The sequence below is a fragment of the Excalfactoria chinensis genome, chromosome Z (genome assembly GCF_039878825.1).
Source record: "Excalfactoria chinensis isolate bCotChi1 chromosome Z, bCotChi1.hap2, whole genome shotgun sequence".
Lineage (NCBI taxonomy): Eukaryota > Metazoa > Chordata > Aves > Galliformes > Phasianidae > Excalfactoria > Excalfactoria chinensis.
The window spans coordinates 43,090,811-43,114,628 of NC_092857.1; the positions used below are offsets into that span (position 1 = coordinate 43,090,811).

Below are 23,818 nucleotides of genomic sequence, written 5' to 3' on the forward strand. Positions count from 1 at the left end.
AGTGCTTTTAATTTCTCAATGTATGGGAAAAAAAGGGAGTGCGATCGAACATATGATGGAGAAATTAATGCCGCATATTGCCGCTTGTGTCTTCTGAAGAATTGATGTGGTCTTAAAAAAAAGCCAATGGCCTGGAGGATGACCAATTGCCCTGTGGTCCTATGAGCATCCTTTCTTAAGCTGCAACCCAGCAGACCTGAAAATTGCACATAGCCATTTATGCAGGCAGTTACTTTCTTTGTGTCCCATTACCTCCAAGAGCAGATGGTTCTTAGAGAATTATGTAGACTTTTTGTTTAAAGCAGTTAGATATTTGGAATACAGTGGTTTCCATGAAAATGCCAGGCCTAATTTCCAAAAACTTCAGCATATTTGGGTCTGATTATGATAGGAGCGAGGGGCCAGCTGAGCGAAATGGCACTAGATGCTCTGATTTGCAGGATACTGTCAGTTATGATTATATATCTGCTTGTGTTTCATTCACATCTTTGTGTCTGGCCAGAGACTGTGTTCATCCACAGCAAGGTAACACAAATTCAGCCTCCTTTTAGGGTCTGTAAAACCGGAGAAGCAGTTAACATTTTATTCATCCCCATCTCAGGCTGAAAGTTAATGCCTTGTGTTTCTTTCTCAGGCTTGTGGGAATGGAGCTTAGCAAAATAATGCCTGATTCTTTACCAAAACTCTTCACAAAATACAATTACAGTTTCATAAGCTTGTGTGTTTCAACCTGCCATTTACATGTGGCAAGAGTCCAAATCACAGTCACACATTTGCTTCATTAGTCTAGAATCATACCACTTTTTCCTGTAAGCCAAGGCGATCCAAGCTGTATAATGATCAGAAATAAATCTCTGCATTAGAACCTGACCTAGCTGCAAACATGCAAGTAATTTCCTTCCTTCTTGTTCTGCACCAGTCACCGAAGGGCTACTGCAGTAAAATTTTGTTACCTCCAGGTCCACACTGTCTCTTGCTTTCTGCCAGGTCTCCCTTTCTATTAGACAGCTGCTGGCTCTTTTCCAAGCCGTTCATCTGACCTGCCTGGGCCATAACCCATGGATAAGCTGAGCATGCCAGCGCCAGTACAGAAATGTGAAAGGCCCCAACCTGCAGCTACTGGGAGGGATTTCCAAGTTGCTATGGGGCAGCAGAGACCCCAGCCAGCAGTGCATCGCAGGTGGGCTGCCCAGGCCCTGCCTTCAGCCACGTGTGGAACAGTGCCAGAGAGGCACTGGGAGGTGGGTTATGCGGTATAGCATCCCTCCCTGCCCTTCCTGCGGGACAGGAACAGCGGGACCCGGCGGGCATGCCGCGGTTGGGGCGTGATGTACTTCCGCGGGCTACCCGCGGGAAGAAAGAGGAGGAGGAGGAGGAGGAGGAGGAGGAGGAGGAAGATCTCAGTGGAGCTGGCGGCGCGGTGCTGATCCGGAGGTGCCGCGGGGAAAGGACGTGCGGCAGCGAAGGGCTCTGCAGCCGGGCAGGGAGCCAGGCCTCGCCGAGATGCTGCGGCCGCCGGGGCGGGGAGCGAGGAGAAGCGCTGGGCGGAGCGACAGAAGCCGCCCCGGCTGCCCTCGTCAGGCACCCTCGTGAAGGGAGCTCTGGAATGTCCCCACTGCACTCCCGGGACCTCGCGCACTGCGGGGTCGACCAGTGTCACCAGCAGTGATGGGATGACATCCCTCCATCCACCTGCACAGCGTTGTCCGTGGAAGCTGTGACTTTCAAGGAAGGTGCAGATCTCCATACGTTTCTATTCACCTTAGCAGCAGAAAGATGTGAGCAAAATATTACAGGAGAATATTAGAGGAGGGTAAGATAGCCCAGATGGCCAGCACAGGGAAGGTGTACCTGACAATGATGTAAAGGCAGCACAAAGACCAGCTCAGAGAGGCAGCATCTGGGAAAAGCTTCTCACTGGAATTAGGAAGGTTAGAAAATAAAGCATGAATAAAGATGTCAGGACACTTAAAAAAAAACTTGCACCAAGCAATCAGCTGCTGGTTCTCAGCTTTGGCAAGCAGCTCTTCATCCTCACACCTGAGCAGCAACTTGTATGTTTGGAAGCACAGTCTTTCTCCCAAATTAATCACTCAGTCCAAGAAAGGATTCAGTCTTTCCATAGGCACCTTGCTTGTTCATACCCACAGGCCATCACTGTTGTCACAACAAAGCTGCTCTGATGTTCCCTCTTCTATGGCTGTGGTGTTTTTACTGCTGTTTGAAATACATTTTGAGATACTTGAAAGAGATTGTGCTCATGCAGAACATTTTCAGCTAAGTAGCACGTATGCTTGATAATAAGAGGAGCCGTGTATGTAACTCTGCAATGCAAGCTGTTCGTTCTGTCTGAGACTACTGATCACATCATTAACCTGAGGACCAGACACTTCAGCAGTAATGTAGACCTGATTGTATGATGATTTATCTTTTTACATTCTTCCAGGGAGTGCTATCACTGGCTGTGCTTTAAGGTAAATTCTCCAGGCACTTGAATGTAGCATCATGATTACTTCAGTTGGCTACTGCAGTCTCACAGGAAGCTGTGTGATCAGACATCCATCAATTAGTTCTTGAAGGGAGAGTCTGTGAAAACAGTGTGGGAATCATTGAGATTTTGATAAACCTTTTTTAATGCAAATGTTATTAATGTTCCCATGGAAGTCTTTGTGAATGGGGGGATTACGAGACAGAGAGATGAATAGAGACAGGAATCTTTTTGGTAGCTACCAAAAATATATCATTAGAAATGAAATTCTATTTTGGATACACAACTAAGATACTGGCAAAAATAAAACATTACATAGAGAGAGAGAGAGAGAGAGAGGAAGTTCAGGGTGGTTTGAAGCACTTGATTCTTTGCTTCATTATGTATCCTGCAGTCACTTGCCCTATATGGTAGAAGGGGTACTCGTACTGCCAAGCCTTTGATACAGATATTTTTGCAAAGGAAATTGAGCTAAAAAACCCTCTCCCTTTAGACATCTTGTCTCACAGGTTCACTTTTCTGATGGAGACAGGAGGGATAGGGAATAGGGGCAGTTCCAGACTTTGTTACCTGCCTTACAATGTGCTCCTGGGGATGGGAGTTAGTGCTAGACTTTGGTGGAGGTGAGGAATGACAGGCACGTTTAGGAACAAAGTAGAAGCCCTGTTAATAATGCAGTTCTCTGGGTTTTTGCTTTTTTATTTTACTCTAGGGGGGAGTGAGGACGTGATTTAGCAGCAGCCACCTTTCGAGAATTATGTTTGCTTTATTGCAAAGGTTTTGCCTTTTTTTGTTTTGGATGGTTTTGGAAAGGAGGTTAAAAACTGGATATATATATATATATTTTTTTTTTTATTATTATTATTTTTTTTTTTTAAATATAAAGTGATGTCTACAAATGAAATGGAAATTTGTCAGAAGAGGATCTTTTTTATATTTTCTTTTTCGATTATTTTTTGCTGCTTGTCCTAAGGTGCGTCCCAGTGTTATTCTTAGTGGATCGAGCTTAGTCAGAGGCGTGGAAAGAAACGCGCTAAGTGTTAGACGGGGAGAAGCTGCTGCGGGAAAGCGGGCTTCCCCTGGGAGGGTCGGGTGTTGCCAGCTTCGGCGAGCCCCGTGCCGCCCGGCGCACTCCCACCTAGACCCGTCCTCGCCCGCCGGTGTCTGCCTCCTCCGACCGCGCTCCGGCTGGAAGGAGGGAGCGGGCGGCAGCGCGCAACTCCTGCCCGCTCCCTCCCTTTGATTTGATGGCCTTTATTCTTCCTAATTGGATAAAATAGGAAGTCACTGACAGTCCTGCGTTGCTGGGTGCACTGATTTCCCTCAGACCAGCCCTGCAGAGGGCGGGGGGTGGGGACGGGAGGAAGGAGTGAGCCTGTACATCAGAGAAACAGGCTGCGAGGGGGCTGGGGGAACGGGGCGGGGGGGAAGGAGGAAAGTGAATGAGCGCTCAAGAAGGACAAAGAGGGAGGGGAGAGAAAGGGAGTTACCATCGCCTTGGCATCGCTCTTCCTTTCAAACCTCTGTGTAATGATATTGTTTGCAGTGATGCTCAGACAGCGAGCACCTGCTGCTCTGTAATGATTCAGCCTCTTTCAGCCGCCGCTGTAACGCGACAGGATGCTGCTGCTACTGTCACTTCTGCCGCTGCCGCTGTTGTTACAGATATTGCTTTTGCTCCTTCTACCGCATGACAATTGTTTTCCTCGCCTAAGCAGATACCAGCCTCAGATGCTCAAGGTGAGAGTCTTGCCTTTCGCTCTGGGCTATTGGCTCACTTAATCCAGTCAATTTGTTCGCTGCTCGTGGTTGTCTTTCTCCCCGCCCTCCTTCCCCCTGTTTTGTTTTGTTTCGCTTGCTTTCGGGGGTGACGCTTCTTCCCTCACTCAGAAGAGCTGGAATTGCTTGAGAGGCATATAAGGAATTATAAAAGTGGCCAGGAAACAAGAGCTCAGTGACTGCAGAGCTGCCCTTGGCTTCGGCAAGGCAGTGTGAGTGGCAGAGGGCTCGGGCAGGGGGTGGGGGGTCTTCTTTTTCCTGTGCGTTCCTCCTCTCCCAGTTCGGATGATGTTGCTGAGCTTGGACCTCTCATTGACTCCCGCCCTGTGATTTTTGCTGAGTGCTGTGACTGTTACTCCGTCTCTTTTTGTCTGTGTTTCACAGTAATGGACTGTGATAGAGTTAAGACCTTTTGGAGGTGAGCTGTGTCAGAGCTGATGCTTAAACATGTCTGAAGTAGCCACCGAGACTTTCCCCAGCCCCTCGGCTCAGCTGAGCCCTGACGCTTCCCTTGATGGGCTCCCGGCTGAGGAGAACATGCCGGGGCCCCAAAGAGAGGACAGCAGGGTCCCAGGGGTGGCAGGCCTGGCTGCGACCTGCTGTGTGTGCCTGGAGGCAGAGCGACTGAAGGGCTGCCTCAACTCTGAGAAGATCTGCATCGCCCCTATCCTGGCTTGCCTGCTCAGTCTCTGCCTCTGCATTGCTGGCCTCAAGTGGGTCTTTGTGGACAAGATTTTTGAGTATGACTCTCCTACGCACCTTGACCCTGGGAGGATAGGACAAGACCCAAGGAGCACTGTGGATCCTACAGCTCTGTCTGCCTGGGTGCCTTCAGAGGTGTATGCCTCACCCTTCCCCATACCTAGCCTTGAGAGCAAGGCTGAAGTGACAGTGCAAACTGACAGCTCACTCGTGCCCTCCAGGCCCTTCCTCCAGCCTTCTCTCTACAACCGCATCCTAGATGTCGGGTTGTGGTCCTCTGCTGCACCATCACTGTCCCCATCCTCCCTGGAGCCTACCACGGCATCTCAGGCACAAGCAACAGAAACCAATCTCCAAACAGCTCCAAAACTTTGTAAGTAGAAGCTATGTGTTTCTGTGTTTTCCCTTCTACCAAAAAAAAAAAAAAAAAGAAAAGAAAAAAAAACTGCCATCCTTTTCTCTGTATCCACCTTTAGGGAAGCATGTGATTCACATCAAGGGTTTACCTGAAATACTATTCCACATGGTCTGTCAGCCTATTTCTCTTACGAATTTGGTTTGTGTCCTGTACTGGGTCTTCCATATGTGTTCATTTTCTTCGCCTTGCTTGCAGAGCATTTCTGCTACCTCTCTCCTGAAGTCTGCTGTTGGCAGGCTTCTCTATCGTCCTCCTGAAGCAATCAGGGAGAACAGTGGGAAAGAGCAGCAGTGTATTTGTAGTTAGAGAACCGCAGTTACTAATGTAGTGATCAGTTTGTGATCTTTCCCTTTCTTTTAAGAGCATAGCATGCATTTATCTGTATCTGTCCCCTCCTCTAGGTGCTGAATCTTGTTGAACCTGAGACAATTCCTCATTGCTTTCTGTGGGGCATTTCAGAAGAGGGGTTCTTGCCCATGCAAAGGCAGTATGAAGCAGTTTTCAAATTAGTCTCTGTTCATCATTAAAATGAAAAAATATCCAGGGTACCTGGATTTTTTTTTCTCAGTAGTGATCGTAAAGCATCAGAACACCACATTGTTGAATGTAATTTCTTTGACATTCCTCATTTTAACCCATCAAGTCCGGAGCGCAGCCAGCCAGCAGTTTCTGAGCTGCATAAAATTGTGCAACTCCAGTGAAAAAAAAAAGAGGGTAGCATGCTATTGTGCCAAGAGCACAGGGCTGTGGTTTCCTTCAGATAACTGCAGTGATCAGAGTGTGCAGTTTAGTTCCTTGCAGATTGCCTTGCAGGACATTCTTCTCTCTTGTGGCTTCCCTGTAATGCCCCAAGACACCCAGCTTGTAAGTGTTACCTGCTCAGTCTCACCCTGCAAACCTGAAGGCACCAGAAGTTCACTTCTGAGTTTAGCCCCACTCAGTACAGACATGTGGCAACTGGATTAGCTAGGACATTTTTGGGCCAGCACCTCTGCGAGTGAAAAAGTGATTACAGAGAAGATGCTTCCAGGCAAGAACTGATGCTGATCAACTGGCTGTTAGAAACGATTCCAGAATCACTGAAAGGAAATTTTAGGTATTTGTGTAGAATGCCTGCTGGCTTTTGCCTATATAATGGGCAACAATGGGATATTGGATTAACAGCAATTTATTTGATGGAAACAGACTGATAGGGAAATACTGCCGTGCAGACTTTGTGGGAGGTAGAACATCATTTGAATTACACATAACTACCTTTTCAGGTATACAAAACTATACTCAGTGATATTTTCTTAATCGTTGATGTAGAAAATCTCTTCTGTAGTGTGGATGTTGTAAGGGGCATTAAGGATATGACAGATCTTTTTGGTCCATATAGTGACCAGCGAGCACCAACCAGTCAAAATGGCATCTTTCCTACGCTAGAGAGAAACGACCAAACACTGGTTATGTCAGAACAACCCTTCTGAATTTACACTTGTGAGGCAAAAGTTTCTCAATCTCATCAGGAAGTAAATGGAGAAAAAAAAAAATATATATATATATATATATATATATATTCTTTAGAGCAGTTACTGAGGGGGTGGAGGGGAAACTATTATCTGCTTTCATATTTACTTACATCTGGGAAGTAAATGGTTGTCCAGAAATCAGGCGGTTGAGTTGGGTTTTCTACTGTTGTTTCGATTTTCTTAATATAAATGTTTTTAAGACATCATAGACTTCCAGATAGGAACAGACTGAAAGGAGAGGGAGATCTGGCATCAGTTTGAGCTCAGGTTGCACTGAGGGAAAAGGTTGTGTAGCCCTCAGTGATTCTAATCGTGGTGCGTAATTGTGACTGTGGCAAATGGCTGAATCTCTAATAAAATAGAGATGGAAAAGTGCACTGCAGAAGATCTGCCTAAGAATTAAAGTAAGCATGAAAAGAATGATTTGGACAGCTCTGAAAGCACTGTCTTGGGGTTTCTGAAACAGCTGCATTTCAAACACGTTGTTGCGTTTTATGTAGAGCAAGATTTGTTGGAGAGGCTGACAGATTGCATCAGTGATAACTTTTTTTCTTTTTTTATGAATGCTTTTGACAGCCATAAAATTTTGAGAGATGGCTTGGAAAGTAGCATCTGTAAATTGGATTGTCCCTTCTTTTGCCTCTCAGCGTCCTTGTTTCTGTTCCAAGCAGAGGGAGGTAGCTTGTTCCCAGAAATCTCCTTTAATACTGTAATACGACTTTTTTTTTTTTTTTTTTTTTTTTTTTTTTTCCAGTGCAGAACTAAAAAAGAACTTACATATCTCATGTTCTGTGGTACTGTTTCCGAACCAAGCCCTTCTGTGAGTTTCCAAATCCTTTTCTTCTCCTTTCTTTTCTGTCTTACTCAGCACATTCCCCTTAAAGCTGTATCCTTCAAGGTCATTGTCTGTTGAGAGCTAATTGATTCTTCTTTCTCCTGGAGCCTGGGAGAGAAAGCAGAAGAGAGACAATCCTAGTAATTGTGTCTGGTACATTAGATTCAAGACTGGTCTCCCTCCTATTATTATGCTTTGCCCTTTATCAATACAGAAAAAAAAAAATAAAAAAAATTGCTTCCTTTCTGGTTAGTTTCCGTCTTATGTTATAATATCATGACTCCTTTACTGAAACAGAAAGGAAAGGTTAATGTTTTAAAGGTGAACATTTTAAAGTTGAGTGTGTCTATCCTAGTGCAGTTACTCCAGAGAAGGTTTCTCCGCATGCAAGATATAGTATTACTCACTAAGCTACAACCTCCCTTGCTTGTGAAGACAAGCACACTGTAAAAGTGCTAACATAGTTCGGCAGCTAAATTTTACTTCTTTCTGAGTTCCACCATTTATCTGGGTTAGTAACCAATACACTTCCATTGTACTGTCAAATCTTGTGTTTCTACAATAACTACATCCACACATCTGCCAACAAGGCATTCTCCTCTGTACAGATCTTCTTGTGGCCTTTTCTTCCCATCAAGTGATTTCTTCCTAAACAAATTCACCTTTCAGGTCAGTCTGGAAAGGAGAGGGCTGACTGGTCAGAGTGCTTTAGGTCTGCATGGGAGACATGAGTACATAGTGCCATGCTCTCAGCATCGGAGGCAGTTCCATTTATGCCTGCTGCCACATGCAGCTTCTCACAGCAGGCCCTCTGGTCCCTCCAGCTCCTACAGGGCTGCCTTTCTGGGGTGCCAAAGGGCACTTCTGTCCTTTGGCTGTGCCTGATGAGAAGATGGTTGTTCTTGCATCCTTTCCACTTCAGCCTCCCTGGTTCCTTGGGATACAGTGGGTTGATGGGCCTGTCACTTGATCTGATATACCACTGTAAAAGCTCCTTGTTACTTTCTCTCTGTATCTGCCAGTTTCACTTGTTCATTCCCAGTTCTGAATATGATGTTCTTTCCTCTAAGATGCAACCTCTGGCAGCATCAAGATCAGAGAGCTGCAGGTGGGGGTGGTGCACCACAGGATGTATAGCAGCTTTTCCTGTTCTCAGTATTGTTAGGTAGGACAGCACTGCAAATGAGGCTGCTTTTTCTCCAGTGTGGGAGAGCACCTTAGAGCAGGTGTTGCTCCATATGTGATACAGTATTGTTGTTGATTAGCCTCAGACACCTAATTGCCTGTGTTAGATAGATAGCTGAGCTGCCTTGGCTTCCTGGTCAGAATTAAAGAAGAGGACTTGCCTAGGGTGGTTACCAGAGCGAGACTTGGAAGAGTTGCTCCCGTTCTCCAGTAAGTTTTGGCACTGCAACTTCTAATTGTCTGCCACACAACACCAAGACTTGTCTTGAAAACCGTGATTTTTCTTTGTCAAGCCCTGTGAATTAACAATGTCTTGTCATGAGACAGATATAATTAATCTTGGCCCAGATACCAGACAAGTTCTGAGCCTAACTTTAGAGCATAATATAGACATACTGATCTGGGTAAGCTCTGAAGACAAAACTGGCCCCCCATTAACATGCAGCAGTAAAGCAAGTGACAATTTACTGAGTCACCCAGACTTTCGTGCCTCAGACACTTCTTTCTCCACTGTCCCAAAGGCTGTGGTGACTTACACATCTACATACATGTGGCAGTAATACCCAGGGTAGGGTGCAGTTGGACTGATGGGGTAAGATGCATAAGATGCTACAAATTTCAGGGAGTTCATATCCATGATTAAGCTTTCCAAAGAGGTAATCAATCTATGCATACTTTCCAGCCTATTTTGTCATGCTGCCTATAAAACACCTTCAATAAGAACACGGTTTGGTCAGATTAATTTATTACTATTTTGCTTTTCTATAGTTCTCTGCCTTCCCCATTTTTAAGATTCACTGCTTGCACAGAAATGCTTTTTCTTCTGTTAAGCATGCAGAGGGCTGAACTGATCAGTTCTGCTTTTCCCTCTCTTGGAAAAGTACCCCAAGGTCACAGCTTTCAATACCACCTCATGGATGCAGTTTTTCTTGAACACACAGAGCATCATGGAGAAAACATTCTGAAGTACTTCCTCATAGTAATAGTCCCTATTTCTGAACAGTAGCTTCCACTTGTATACCTTTTTAAGAGCTTCATTCTACTTTGTGAACTGCACTGAGAAAAAGTTACATTTTCATGGCTACACAGAACTTCAAGGTAGCCTCCTTTCTCATATACATAAGCATATGTGAATATAGTAATACACTACAGTTACATGGAGTCCATGACCATTTCTTTATTAAAAATTGTAGGTGGGACTGTACTGCATCAAAAGTTTCCAAGCAAAACAGATTAGAAAACAAACAAACAAACAAAACATAGCAGTTTTGTATTTTCACCATAGGGCTCCAAAACAATCATCTTTTAGTATCTATGGTACTTGTGAGTGAATAAGTTGATTTCTTGCTTGTGCACTACAAATAAAGGCATACAGCTGCCTCTCATCAGATTTGCAGTGTCTCACCTCCAGGTACAGAGAAACCTTGGGCAAGTGTCTCAGCATGAGATGAGAAGGCAGAATTTGGCTCAGTGGAGGCTAGGCTGCAGGTTAATTGAAATGCAGAGCTGAAACAATATAAATGAGCGTTTTCATCGTTTGCAGTCTCGCTAATGGAGATGCAATAGATTTGCTGCAGAAATCCAACTCGGAATCAATAGCAATGCAATGAGGCAGCTGGTTCAGGGAGAGCACATGTGATGCCAATCTACTGCAGACAGTGCCCAGGAAGAGACTGCTTTAGCTCTGCATCAGGAAAGGGCAGACAGACCTAGAAAGTGCCGCAGGAGGTGATGAAAGGCTTCTAAGAGGAAAAAGCCAGCCTTGCTGAGGATGAAGCAGTGTTAGGAGCAGAGGCTTTGTGTGGCTGAGGGGAGGGAATTGTTTCCTTTGAGGAAATCAGACTAGTTTGAAGCCACATTCTGTTTTTGCTACAAGGTATTAAGTGAAGCAGAGAAGGGAGTCCTTGTGTTTAAGGTCAGGTTCAGGCCACATGAAATCAGGAAGGGATGCAGGCATGTTGCCTCTTGGAGACAGGTAGATGAGTGTGGAGCATTGCTGGTGAAGGGCTTCTGCCCTCTCACTGCCCAGACAGGCTGCAGAGATGAACAGGCACTGTCTTTATGTGGATTGCTTTATGGTAGTCATGCTGGCTACCCTTACTATTTATACTACAGACAGCCCAGTGTCCATTGTGAATTACATCTTGCTCCTTCACATTAAAATGTTTTGTAGAGACCCAGACTTGGCAGGAGGTACACATTAAACTCAGGACCCAGAGCATGACTGTCATTTGGCAATTTGAGAGGTTTGAAAACAGCAAGGAAGAAATAACTATGCAGTACTTTTGTCCAGTGTAAGGCTGATGTGACTGCTTATTTACAGCCTGTCCTGCCTCATTCTGTCTATTGTGTCCCCTCCCTCCCTGCCCCCCAAATTCCCATGAGAGGCTTAGTCACTGAGACAGAAGTAAAACAGGCAGGAGCAAATCCATGGGGACATGGCTAGTTGCCCCTCTAGGCTGCTCTGAGCTAAACTAGAGGCAAGTTCCATTCTGCTGTAGACAAGAATGGTAGGACTGTGGTGCTCATCTATTTCTTTTGCTCCTGTGTAGTTTTATGATTAAAGCCTCATTCTAATACATATCTTCTCAGAGAGTATATTCAGCTATTCCATGTATGCTTTTGCTGCCCCCCTCCCCCACTTATTTCTTTTTTATATCTATGTTTCATCCTAGAACTTGCTGGCAGTGTGTTCTCATAACTCAGACAGCTTTTTATTTTGGCAATGAATATTGCTTCAGATTTTGAGATGAAAGGAAATCAATACTGGGTTGGTAGTCACATGGCATGGGGCGGGGGTTGTATATGAAGCTATGATCTTAAGCATGATTTGTGACATTGTTCGGCATTTCTGTGGAATTCCTGAAAGAGATTTGAATTTTACAATTTTTAACAGTCAATTAATTCATGTGATTAGACAGATCAAAGGAGGAATAAAAAGGAAAAAAAAAAAAAAAAAAGAGTATCAAACTTGTTCAAAAGCATTTCATCTGAAGAAAAAAAAATTAAAATAAATAAAAAGACTGCAAGCTCATAAAAAATACCTCAAGACTTCTAAGGTGCTAACTGGAAGTCAGTCTAAAGCTGATGGATCTCAGGAAGAGTTACTTACCATTTCCACTACTCTAAATTAATCTGTGTAATGAATTTAGTTTTTCAGCTTGAACAAAATGACCTGAATTTTCACTGGCATATTTTCTGATCTCTAACTCTATAAAACGTAGATGAGCGTTGGGATGCGCTTATCTGTGAACGACATGGCACAGAGAATCTTCCTGACTAAAGTTTCTTCCAGACATGTGCCATTCATGATGTCAAAACCAAGAGAAAGATAGTGCTTTCCTTTTCTCATACTCTTATCATTCTCTTTCAAACAGGACCACATATGCTGACTGTGAAATATGTTTTTGTATTCTGGATGTTCATTCATTTGTACCTTTCTCACCTAGATTTAAAAACTCCTCCATGACATCTGGTTCTCCTCTTGGGCAGTAGTAATCCAAGTCTTCTTAACAGACCAGGCAGGCTGAGGTCAATAATTCTCCCTGTAGAGGGAATGGTCTTCAGTCCCTGAATTATTTCAGCCCCCTTCACACTTTCTTGGTTTGCAGATAAATAGTGCTATAATTTTGATACAATATTTATACACCGGCTAGTCCAAAATCCCAACAAGAGGCAATGAAAACTGTTCATTTTCTCTCTCACTGTTCGGAAGCACCAAAGATTCATGAGCTACTGCTAGTGCCTGCTTAATGTTTTAAGCAGTAAATAAGTAATGATGTCGAGTCAGGGCAGAAGACCCATATGCCACATACACAGGGGTCACTGTTGCCCTGTTTCTTCAGCTGTCCTCAGGGCCACATGCTGCTGCTTGCTCAGGTGCAACAACAACTCTAAGGGAATAAAAAACTGATATCACCATTTCTTATCAATGCTATGTGCACTTTAGTGTTTCTTCCACCTTTCTCATTCCACAGCTGTTTCTGGCCTGCTCTGAGGGATGCTCCCAGCAAAACTTCTTGATTGAAGAGTGAAGGAGTTCTGTCATTGGTTTTGACTGTGCAGACTCCATCAGTCATTTCTGCTCATGCTTTCAAAGATTTCTCCCTACTTGCTCTTTAGACATCTCTTGTAATATTGTCCCAAGAATCATTGCATCAGCATACTCTTAATTTAATTCATTGTCTCAGCTCTTCCAGTATTTGGTTTTTCCTTCCAGAAATCACAGCATCCCCAGATCACATATACATGAGAGAGAAGGATTTTGGTGTTAGGGTTTACCAGATTAAATACAATTAAATCATTGCATTTCTTCTCACATTTCTGCCCCATAGTTTGTCTGCTGCATGGACTTAGCTCAGTAGGATCACTTGATGGTCAAGCATCTGGTATCATCACAGAACATGGGGATTTGGTAACATGATCTTATCAAGAAAATCACAATGTCAAATTCAAGATTCTCTGATATTTTCAAGACAGCACTCCTTGGGCCATGGCTCATCAGGACAGTTATCGTTGTGGAGGAAATAGTGCCTCAGTAAGGGAGACGTTTATCAAAGTGAGAGAAACAGATGCAGGGGAATGGAAGAAGGATCACTTCTGCATCTAGTCTGAGCCAGTGGGGAAGCAAACTGGTGTCCTTGTGATAGACACTGAAGGTTTCCTACTGGGTTGATGCAGGGGGTTGGGGAAGCTTGAGCTCATACAAGCAACAGAGGAACATAAAGCAGCCAGGAAAGTGCTGGGAAACTGGAAAGAAGCATTTAAATCTGCCAAGTATAGGCAAACAAGAGATATCTGACCCTTTCTTGTCTGGAACAAAGCAGAAATCTCTATTCCCTAAAGCCACAGATACCTGCAATCTGCCTGGGATATTGCAGGAGGTCAGGAGGCAGATTTTTCTCCTGCTGAATGGCTGCACTATGAATATGATTATCCCTTTTTAGGCCATGCTGTGCTTCTCAGCAAACCTCTGCAAAGCAGATCCCCTCACCAAGGATCCATGCTGACTACATGCTCCTCACCAATGCTGAAATCCAAGGAGGTGCCCTTTGTGCCCTGTTGTCTCAGCCTCCCTGAGGACTGGAGCCCCTCTGCTCTGCCTGCACAGCAGCATGGCTCTCAGTCATTGAATTTCCTCCTGTCACTTTGTGCAAAAGCCTTTGGTGTGCTCCAGCTATTGCCTTATGCGTTTTATTGGCCCACCCTGCTTTTTAGCAACTAGGATTTAGCAACAGAGTTAACAGATTGTGAAGGTTATCACTAACAATTTTTTACAAACTGTTTCAGCTGTGCAACTTTCATGACATACAGCTGTGCATGTATTCTGTTTGTGTGCATGGAAAGGCTGCATTTCAGGCCAAGCAGCCAATCAGCGCAGTAGCACACAATCTATTTTTCGAAGCCTGTTAACAGGAAGTTAACCTCAAAATTCCCCTGTGCTCTACATAATGGTTTATGGCTAGGAAAGCCAACATGTATGCTGGCTTTTAAATGTGCAGAGATTTGAGAACACGGCTATCAACCTTTCCGTTGCCTGCTACTTCCAAGCATGTGAATTCACCATACAGTGAAGATTAATTGAGATCCCTCAGATAAGTAGCTTTTCAAGCAACCCTGTAATTTTCCTAATTGTTGGTAATTGACTGTTTAGTGTTTGCTATTTTTCCTTCTCCAAATTTGGAGAAAGGATTAAAAAGATGTGTTCTGTGAATGTACACAGATAACTGGTGACAAGCCCAGGAAGCAGATTTACAGCTGTGAATCAGAGGAAGTATCAGTTCCCTTAAGCCATTTAGCCAGGCAGAAGCTGGCAGGGGAGAGGAACTTGATATTGGGAGAGGGGGGATAGTGATGGTGGGGGGAAGAACTGAACAAAAAAAAGCCCGAAGATTATTCTGACACCTCCTGAGCAGAGCTGAGATGCACCAACCGTGGCATGTCAGTATGCCAGAACTCAAATAAGAATGTGGTATCCAAACTGCATTGCCCCTAGCAGTTATTTAGCTGGTTCCCCATGCTGCAGACCAGTACTTGCCCATGCTGTTCTCATGCCTTTTTATACTATAAAAGTGTCTTGTCAGGGCTGTTACTGATACTTCCAGAATATTCATGAACATTAGCAAGAGCCTTTCCTAGCGCTGCTGTTGGATGCTAACTTACACTTCATTTATACATTATTTTTCATATGTTTCTCTATTTTACAAATGGGTGGTGATGGCATAATGACAAAACATCCCTGATAATTAATCCAAAATGTTGACTTAATGGAAACACTAAGAATGTTGTTTTTTTTTAAACATGGTTTGTAAATATTGTGCAAGTCATTTAAATCCTGCACTTGCAGAGGAAGACTTTAAAATGTCAGTCAATAGGGAAAGATCAGGCAAATGACTTTACCATGAATTTTGTATAACCATAGGTCACATCATAAGATTTTGAGTGTTCAGTTATGGCAATGAAACAACACATCATGTGAAAGCAAACTAAAAAAAAAAAAAAAAAAAAAAAGACTACTTAAGCTTATAATCATCCATATTGGTGAAGAAAAAGCCAGTTTAACTGCTGGCATTTTTTATCTGAGGGTTAACTGATTTGAATCAGTCACACAATAAGACCATGTGCCCCAGTCATTATGCACCAATAGCACCATGGTTGCTTGCTACCCCAGGGTAATTGGTTCACATCTTGACCTCATCAAGAAAGAACCTTTAGCAAATTCCAGTCACAATCCCTGGTGACTGCAGATGAATACAAATTCCTTCATTTTTACCGTAAGTATTTGAAATAGTTCCTTATGTCCATGCTAACGGTAGCTTTCCCTGAAAACTAATGGGCAGTCCAGCTACACTGGCCTGTACTTTACCTTGCACTGAGTCCAGTAACTTTCAGTTTCTTTCTAGCTGCAGCTTGACCTCTGTGTGATTTGATGTTAAAACAGATGAAACCTTGGAATGACCATTTGAAATTCAATACAATTCTGCTTTAAATCCTGCTAACTTAAAGAGCGTCATGGCGAATCCACACAATGAATGCCCACCACACATAAGATGGCTATGTAGCAGAAAAGCTACAGACCCACAAATACTGGCAAAATTATGAGATATTCCAGGGTTGCTCACTTGCTAGCAGAGCTTTTCAAGTTGTCAGGTTTTGGCTTTCCACAAGTGATCGCAACCTTAGACTTTCTCGTGCTTCACTTTCTTGCAGTGCTAGTGATCTGTCTTTTTCTCTGCCTGGGCAGCCGACAAGCTTATGCTGCTTGGCATTCACAGCAGACTTGGAACAGAGATCTGCTCCTGAATGCAGCTCATGTCTTGAATTATGCATAAGTCCATCATGGAGGGGCTGCATTTCATGGCTCTTCTTTGGGGGTGATGATGTAAGGAAGTCAAAGTAATATAGTGACACTTTTCATTTTTCATGTCCTAGCGTGGTTAAGAGCAACCCTTGAATTGTGTCATTTTTCTCCCATGTGACTGTTCAATCACCTGAGAGAGTACTAGCCAGAGTTTTGTGGTAAGATTGATTATACTCCCAACAAAGTGCTTCCTTCAGCTCAACGCCAGGAAGTAGCCTAGTTTAGAAGCTAATGGGCTTCAGTCTGAAGGAGAAATAGTGACTGTGATTGAAATATCAGCGTGGTGTGTGCAAGTCCTTTGGGCTGCATGCTGACAAGTACTGCGATCCTGGGGAGGTTGTTCTTGTGGGGAGGTGGGGGAGGTGTTTTTAAGCTGGACCATAGTACATGTCAGGGACATTTCACCTTCTCCCTTGAAAACATCCAGAGGAGCGGGTGTAGGAGTGTTCAGACCTGCAAGGAGAGAAGGATGCTGCAGACATAAGGCTGATTTTGTTTGCCCTGGTAGCCTGTATAATGCTGGTGCTACGAGGTTTGCACCATCACTGCTAGCATCAGCAAAATGCACTGCAGGACCAGCAAGGATGCCAGCTTGCACAACATGAGATGCGGAGAGCAGAGAAGCAGTCATCTTCCACTAAATCTCCCAACATGCATTTTGGCACCAGGCTGCACTCATTTCTACAGCCGGCCTGTGAGAAAGACAAGGAAATATACACAACATTCCATTACACAGAAAGCAAGTATATAACAATGATGTAGGTAGCAGTTTACAAACATCTTGTGGAGCACCAGCAGCTCCTCTTAGGGAGGACCCTGTGATTTTGCCAGTATCACAGAGGAGACTTGTGGTAATGCTGCAAGTGAAATCTCACAGCCTGAGAGGCAGCCATCCGGTCTGTAATGGGTGACGTGTACTGATGAAAATCTGGGTAGAAAGGGGAGAAAAAATGCAAATAAATATGTTTGAATAAAGCAAAAGTCATTCCAGAATCCTCTAGTTCCAGATTTTTTTCAGGTAGTAATAGGAATTATTGCTTAAAATATATAGGAAGACAGTGGGTCTTCACTGTTAAAATGCATTCCTTGCTGGCATTATTGCTAAAAATGGATGAGATACATGTAAACGAAATCAGATCCTGACATTTGAAGTTAGACTGTTTTTCTGTCATTGCTTCATTGAATATAACAGACTGTTTGCTAATGGCTTCCTTCAGGAAAAAAAAAAAAAAAAAAAATAGCAATGTTGCACTTCTTTGACATTTGACAAGTAGCTAAAGTTTAGGGATCATATTTCCCAAAGTTAGAGCTGCATATGTCAAATCCTTACTGTTGGCCGAACCTCAACCAGCTGCAGGGTCTAGCTGTTTGCTTATATATTTGTTCTCTGGGTGATTTCACTTGTTGGTTTTCTTAGTAGAGGTATGTTGTAAATGCCCAAATCTTTTTAATTATTTGTGTGTGTGTGTGCATAGAGATGCAAAATCAGCTGGTCATTTTGAATGCCCTTGAAGTTGGACAGTAAAGGGCAGTGGTGCTCTCTGAGAACTGGTGGCATAGGAGGGGGACTCACAGGTCTTAATGCAACCTCTTCTGCATAAAACCCCTTCCTATCTGGTCAGCCCTGCTCAGAGAGACTTTTTAGCTTTGCCCTTCACTACTGCCATTACCGTAATAAATTGAGGATAATTGTTTGGCTTGAAACTGCTCTGCCTTCTGCTGTGTAGGTGGGGAAATGATGCCAGGAACAGTCCTTTCTTCTTCTGCCAGTTTGCTTTTCTGTGCAGCAGGGATACTATACATACCAGTACTGTATAGCTGCTGCTGTTAGGAAAAAGCAAACTAAGCACTGCCTCAGCTAGAAATGCAAGATTGATTACATTAGATGTGCTTTACTCTGAGTGTCCTGCATGAAATCAGCTCTTGAGACAGTTAATGCCATTGCTTCAGAGTGGAAAATGCCAGTGTTAACAGAGGGTTTGTTATGGAAAGATGGCTTGGTACAGAGCACCAATGCATGGATTGGAGTGAGTCATTGCCGAACTTACACCTGAGGAGGAAGGTCAAATGAAGGTTTGTAAGTGATGATGTCTCCTTTGCCAGAGTCAGCGCTTTGCCAGTTGCTCAGAAAGCTGTTTCTTCTGAGGATTTGAGTTCAGGTCTGCCACAATGGCATTTACAAAAAACACAAATGTGTTTTCAGCTGTGTCCCAAACTGTCCTGCTGCTTCAAGGTGAGGGCAGGGCACCACGACAACACTTTAAACTCCCCTTTAAAATGAAACAGGCAGCTTTGGAACTAGGTAGTCAAGTTCTGCTTTGCCCTTACACTGTAAATCTCTTCTTCAGTAGTCCACTGGGCAAAAAGAAAACTGACTTTACCATCATATGAACTCAGCATACCGCCTTGGTGAGACTGTGGTTCTTGACTTTGGGGAAGTAGATGTGCAAACAAATGGACAAGTGGTTTTTCCATCCATCTTATCTCTAAGAGCCCAACCTTAAAGTTCAGTTTCTGTGTTATGATCAGTGTAGCCTCCCATTTATAAATGCCCTGGCTTGTGCTAGGCTGCTCACAGCCAGAGCAGTGATTTTCACAGAGCTGGAGTGAAATATGTGGTCTGGAGAAGTGCCCCAAGACAGCACCTCCAGTTCCATAGTCGGTCCCTACAGATAACTATACAGAGCCTTGCACTATGCTCTCATATGCTGCAAAGCATCTTGCCTGTGACATCCCTTTGCTGCTCACTTATCTTCCAAAGCCAACATTGCAGGGGGAATGGTGAATTCACAAGATAACTTGCAGGTGCTTGAAAAGTTCTTCTAGGTGGAAAAATGTTGATGGTACTCTGTAGAGGACTGTACTCTCAAATGGCTGTTCAGGATCTGAGAGGGGAGGCAGGTTATAAGGAGTTCCTTAATCTCTCTTCAGGGTCTGACCATGCCAACACAGTTTCATACTATGGATCAGGATCTACTAGTTCTGTACAGTTTTATGTGTTTGCTGGGCTTTTGCACCTTCTTTGATCATAATCAATGTCTCTCCTGATCCCCAGCTACCCTTAGGGAAAGGCAAGAGCAGTAACTTACTGCAAGGCAGGGAAACAGCAGCTCTGTTCCTCCTCTTCTATACCTCCTGTTACTGATCAAGGACGCATTTTCTTGTCTGCAAGACAAGAGGCAAAATGCTGTACACCTCTTAGACATGAAACAATAAAGAACCATTTGGCTTGCAAACTGCTGGCAGCCAAAGTGATGCTCTGCCATGCAACACAACTGTTTTGCATTAAGATCAAGCAGAAGGAGACACATTGCAAGCTATTTTTAGCATTTCAGATTAATTGGTGGGGTATTGCAGTGGGCTGATCTTTCATAAGAAGCAAAACTGGGAAGAAGGAAACATGCCTATTTTTTAGAAACTATTTCTACAGCATGGTGCATGCATGAGTTAATGCCTGCTTAATGAAGCCATACTTTAGGCCCAAATGCTAAGCTTTTACCAAATACTCCATCACAGCCAAGCACATGTTTTCATTTACTTTGCTGGGAATATCTCTGGGAGGACTGGTGTAGATTTTTCAGGTATTAATCTTAATAGCTGGAAGATAATTAATAAACACAGATTCAGGACGTTGTGGGTGGTGCCTCTGTATGGTATAGCCCCATGCTTCATCCCACCCTCAAAGATGTGACAACCCCAAACAAAAAACACCTGCAGTAGACAAGGCTTATTAACCTTTTGCTATCACTGATGTTTCTGACTGACTGACTTTAAATTACCATAATCTACTTTATATTTCCGAGGCACTGTTTTTTAAAGAGGTCCCTTGCATCCTGCAGAGTTTCAGTGGTTTATTGTTTCATTATCACAATACCTTATATCATGTCCTGGTTATCCGACACCTCTGGAGAATGACAGTGAAGCTAAAGGCTCTTTATCTGTTGTCTTGGGACATGGCTAAGACCTACTTCCACTCATGGATTCAAGGTCTTTGTTGGGGGAGGGAGAGTTGTCATTGCTTCTTATCAGGCTAAAATTACTATATCATTATGGAGATTAAATAGGATAATCTCAAATGCTCTTAATGTATTAGCAATGCCTGATTCCAACTAAGAGCTGGTGGAACAATATTTCCAGGGGACCATCTATTATTCATTTCTCTTTCTTCCGCTAAATGAAAGACCATAGACACTGAGCGTAACTAGTTTTACCTTTGCTTCAAAAGAAATGCCATGCTGTTTCATCTTTTGTGGTGTAACTCACTCCGGTCGTTTGGAGAACTGAGCAGCAGTCTGCACTTGCCAGGGACAGGGAAGCCATCATTTATTCTAACCAAAACGAGCTCTTCAGGAGTATAAGGCATAAGCAGAGAGCAATCCATGAAGCTTAATTTATCACCAGAGACAGATAGAGAACTCCCTAGTAAATGAGGATTCTCATACAGCCTCCCACTCACCTTCTCAGTGTGTTACCAATTTCAGGGAAAATTAAACAATTTGGCAGGGACCAAAATCATACCGTTTCTCTCAGTGCAACAGTTACAGCAGGCCTTTTCAAGCTATATTTTGCTGAGTTCCTCTCACACAGATCTGCTCTGCTCTATAATTGCATCTCATAAAATGCATTTGTCTGCGTAACTCCTGCTTCATCATTCCTGCAGCGCGAGGTCTGAGTGGTGATGGGAAATGGTGCTCTCACAAGCTTGGGAGAGTGCAGTGACGTGGAGCACTGCTGAAATGCCATGGGACTTGGCCACAGAGGGTACTGCATTGTGCCAAGCCATGTGCTGACCAAGCTCCACATGTATCACTAGTGATGTACATGCTCCCCTATGTCACTTGAAAAGTGCCAATTCTACTGATTTGAGGGACATGCTGCCCCATGCAGTACAGGCTGTTTTCTCAGGACTGGCATGGCAGCATCTTTTCACATTCACTTCTTTGGCATTGTAGATGTGGCCAGCTAATCACAAATGCTTCTCAACTTTTTCCAATACATGCCAAGTCATATTGCTCTGCCTGGCCTGGGAGAGAGACAGCACTCTAATCTGCTGGTTAGAGCAGCTTTTGCTCTAACTCCCAACCAGATGAGATCAGCAGGAAATGAAAGGGTTAAATTAAACCTAAATCCTGGGGCAGGTGGATGATCTGGTGACACTGCAGGCTCTTGCAAGATGCTGAAGGATCATGCTGATGGTACAGTTTAATCCTGAACAACTTGAGCCTTTAGCACTGCACTCCCAGAGTAATGCAGCTCTGCCCCTGCTCTAGCCAGAATTCCAGCCTTAGCAATGGTCTTCTTTAGGACTTGTAATAGAAAGACTTCAGAAGGACCAGAACTGCAAGTGATGCACATACACGAGGCTTCTGTTGTAGGTTAGCATAGTATTTTCAGATCTACACCACAGTACTTTGGTTGTTGCTGGCCTTATAAGGCATGCATTGAGGCTGCAACCAGCTGTACCAACAAACCAAGATAAGAGACAGAGCCCTTCCTTTAAGCAACACAGTGAGAAGAGAAAAAAAGTTGAAGGGGAAGGCAGTGTGACAGTGCTCATACTGCAAGCCCAGTGCAGAGCAAGGGGGTGACTGTATGGCTGTTTGATCAAATCTTCCTTGCTGATGTGCTCACATAACTGCTGGCGGATGGTCCCATTGCAGCATACTGCTGGGACCCATTGGTAGGAGATGCAGTTGTGGAGATGTCTATGCAATTGCATTGTCTATGTAGAAGAAACCGCGTACTGTGTGTAGCCAGTACACGACAAATGTTTTATCTCTCTTTGTCCCTAAAAAAGCAAAGTAATACAAGACAGACTCTTTGTACTCCAGAAAGGATTTAGACTTTCTTAGCAAATCTCCTTAGGTGTCAGCCAGCATACCTTGATATTTTAACCCTTTCAAAAATCTGCCTGTTCTTCAGAAAAGGGTTGCACTGAGCCTGAAAAATAAATTCTGCAGATTCAGCCTTGGCACACTGTTTCCTATTAGTGCTGTCCTGGTTTGGGGATAATAGGAGGCAAGTCAAAAACAATACCTTGCCTTCCTGCCTGCAGGAGGGCACTGAAGTAAGCCATGACACTTGCTGTGGTCTCATCTTTTCCCCCACAGCATCTGTTCAGACGTTATTCATTAAGGTTGGCAATAAAAGCTCCTGATATTGTGAATTCAAGTGGTGTAGATGCTGGGAGCTATCAGCTGGATTGTGGCCTTGATTTGGTCAGCTGTCAAAAACTACTGAACTACTAATGGCTATTGATTAGAGGCCTGAAAATGCTAATTGAGATAGCTGTTCTTAAATCCTGCTTTATAACAAAAATGGCCTCAGAAGTTTGGATGGTTAGACCAATAGTCGTAGAAGTTTATAGATGAGTGAGATATCCTACCATGCAGCATGTAAAAGACAAGCAATGGAGTGGCTTGTAAAATCCACCCAGATACTGAAGCAGGCTGCTCTGTGGGGGCCAACACTTAGCTATTACCACAAGGCTCTGAGTAGCAGAGCCTCCTTGACAAAGTGTCAGGCCCTTGAGTCCTGGTACTATGTGAAAATCTGTACTTCTTTCATCTTCTGCGTTTTTCTGTTTTGCTTTGTTTTGTTTTTTTGCATCAATTTCCAGTCATGATGTTTGCAAAAATAAGCCTGAAAATGTGGGCAGCTAAAGCTCAGAAATCCAGAGGCCAAAAACTGATGTGTTGTTTTAAAAGAGATTTTCACTTCCATGCCAATTTCTTGATTTTTGAACGCCTGGGATTGGCAAGACAGACTGTATAACCTTTTATTGAGAATGCAGGCTTCAAATCTTGGCATCTTCAGGAATCCTGCTTTTAATAGAACTGTTTTTTGTGGTTTTTTTGTTGGTGTTCTTTTTTTGTTGTTGTTGTTGTTGTTATGATCAAACATATTTTAATTCATTCCGCTTTATGACCAGATTTCTGGATGTCTTTTTTTCTTTAAATAACTGTCCTTGTTCCACAAAGTTTCTCTGAATAAAAAATGTAAATAGACCCATACGTTATACTGGTAGAAGATATTAATGATGTTGCAAGTGTCTAAAAGCCTCTAGAATGTTTCAGAAATACTTTGGGTAATTTTTGAAACTTCTGGAATTCCTCCACAAATAGTTTTTTCCCCACATGGAATGACTACTCTATCCCTGGCAGTAAGTGTCTGGTATCCTCCAAATGACATTAAGCTGCTGAATTGCGAGATTTTCTTTCCCATCATCCCTCATGGAAAATTTAATGTGCTTATATACACATGTACATGCACACACACACTGTGACCTACACACAGAACGTCTGCCAAACAGGGTGTTGGAATGTCTTGGTCTCCTCACTAATTCCTCTACCATTTCAGGAACTGCATGTCCTGCATTGCACAGAAGGTCATATTTATGAAACTAACAACTTTCCTTCTGTTAAGTCTGTAAAAGTAGATCTGAGCCAACCAAATGGTTTTATCAGCTGCCCCATGCAGAATAACAGTTTTCCTAAAAAATGAGCCCCTGTTTCATTGTAAATGTACCCTAAAAACTAAA

At 43.5% G+C, this 23,818-nt stretch overlaps 2 protein-coding genes across 19 annotated transcripts in view; both read left to right on the forward strand.

Annotated features, from left to right (window-relative positions):
- The window catches only part of NRG1 (neuregulin 1), a 456,310-nt gene that overhangs the window by 361,100 nt on the left and 71,392 nt on the right, over positions 1 to 23,818 (forward strand). For 5 of the 18 annotated variants that reach the window (XM_072358884.1, XM_072358885.1, XM_072358886.1 and 2 more), the window contains exons 1-2: positions 4,089 to 4,228; positions 4,652 to 5,342. The exons of the other annotated variants lie outside the window; for them this stretch is intronic. In XM_072358884.1, coding sequence (XP_072214985.1) covers positions 4,715 to 5,342 — 628 coding nt within the window. In that variant the 5' untranslated portion in view covers positions 4,089 to 4,228; positions 4,652 to 4,714. Of the gene's footprint in view, positions 1 to 4,088; positions 4,229 to 4,651; positions 5,343 to 23,818 lie in introns of those variants that run through there. 18 annotated transcript variants of the gene reach the window in all.
- LOC140263753 (uncharacterized) lies at positions 4,109 to 4,270 on the forward strand. Its single transcript, XM_072358902.1, has one exon. It carries the CDS (start codon positions 4,109 to 4,111, stop codon positions 4,268 to 4,270), a length of 162 nt encoding a protein of 53 aa, XP_072215003.1.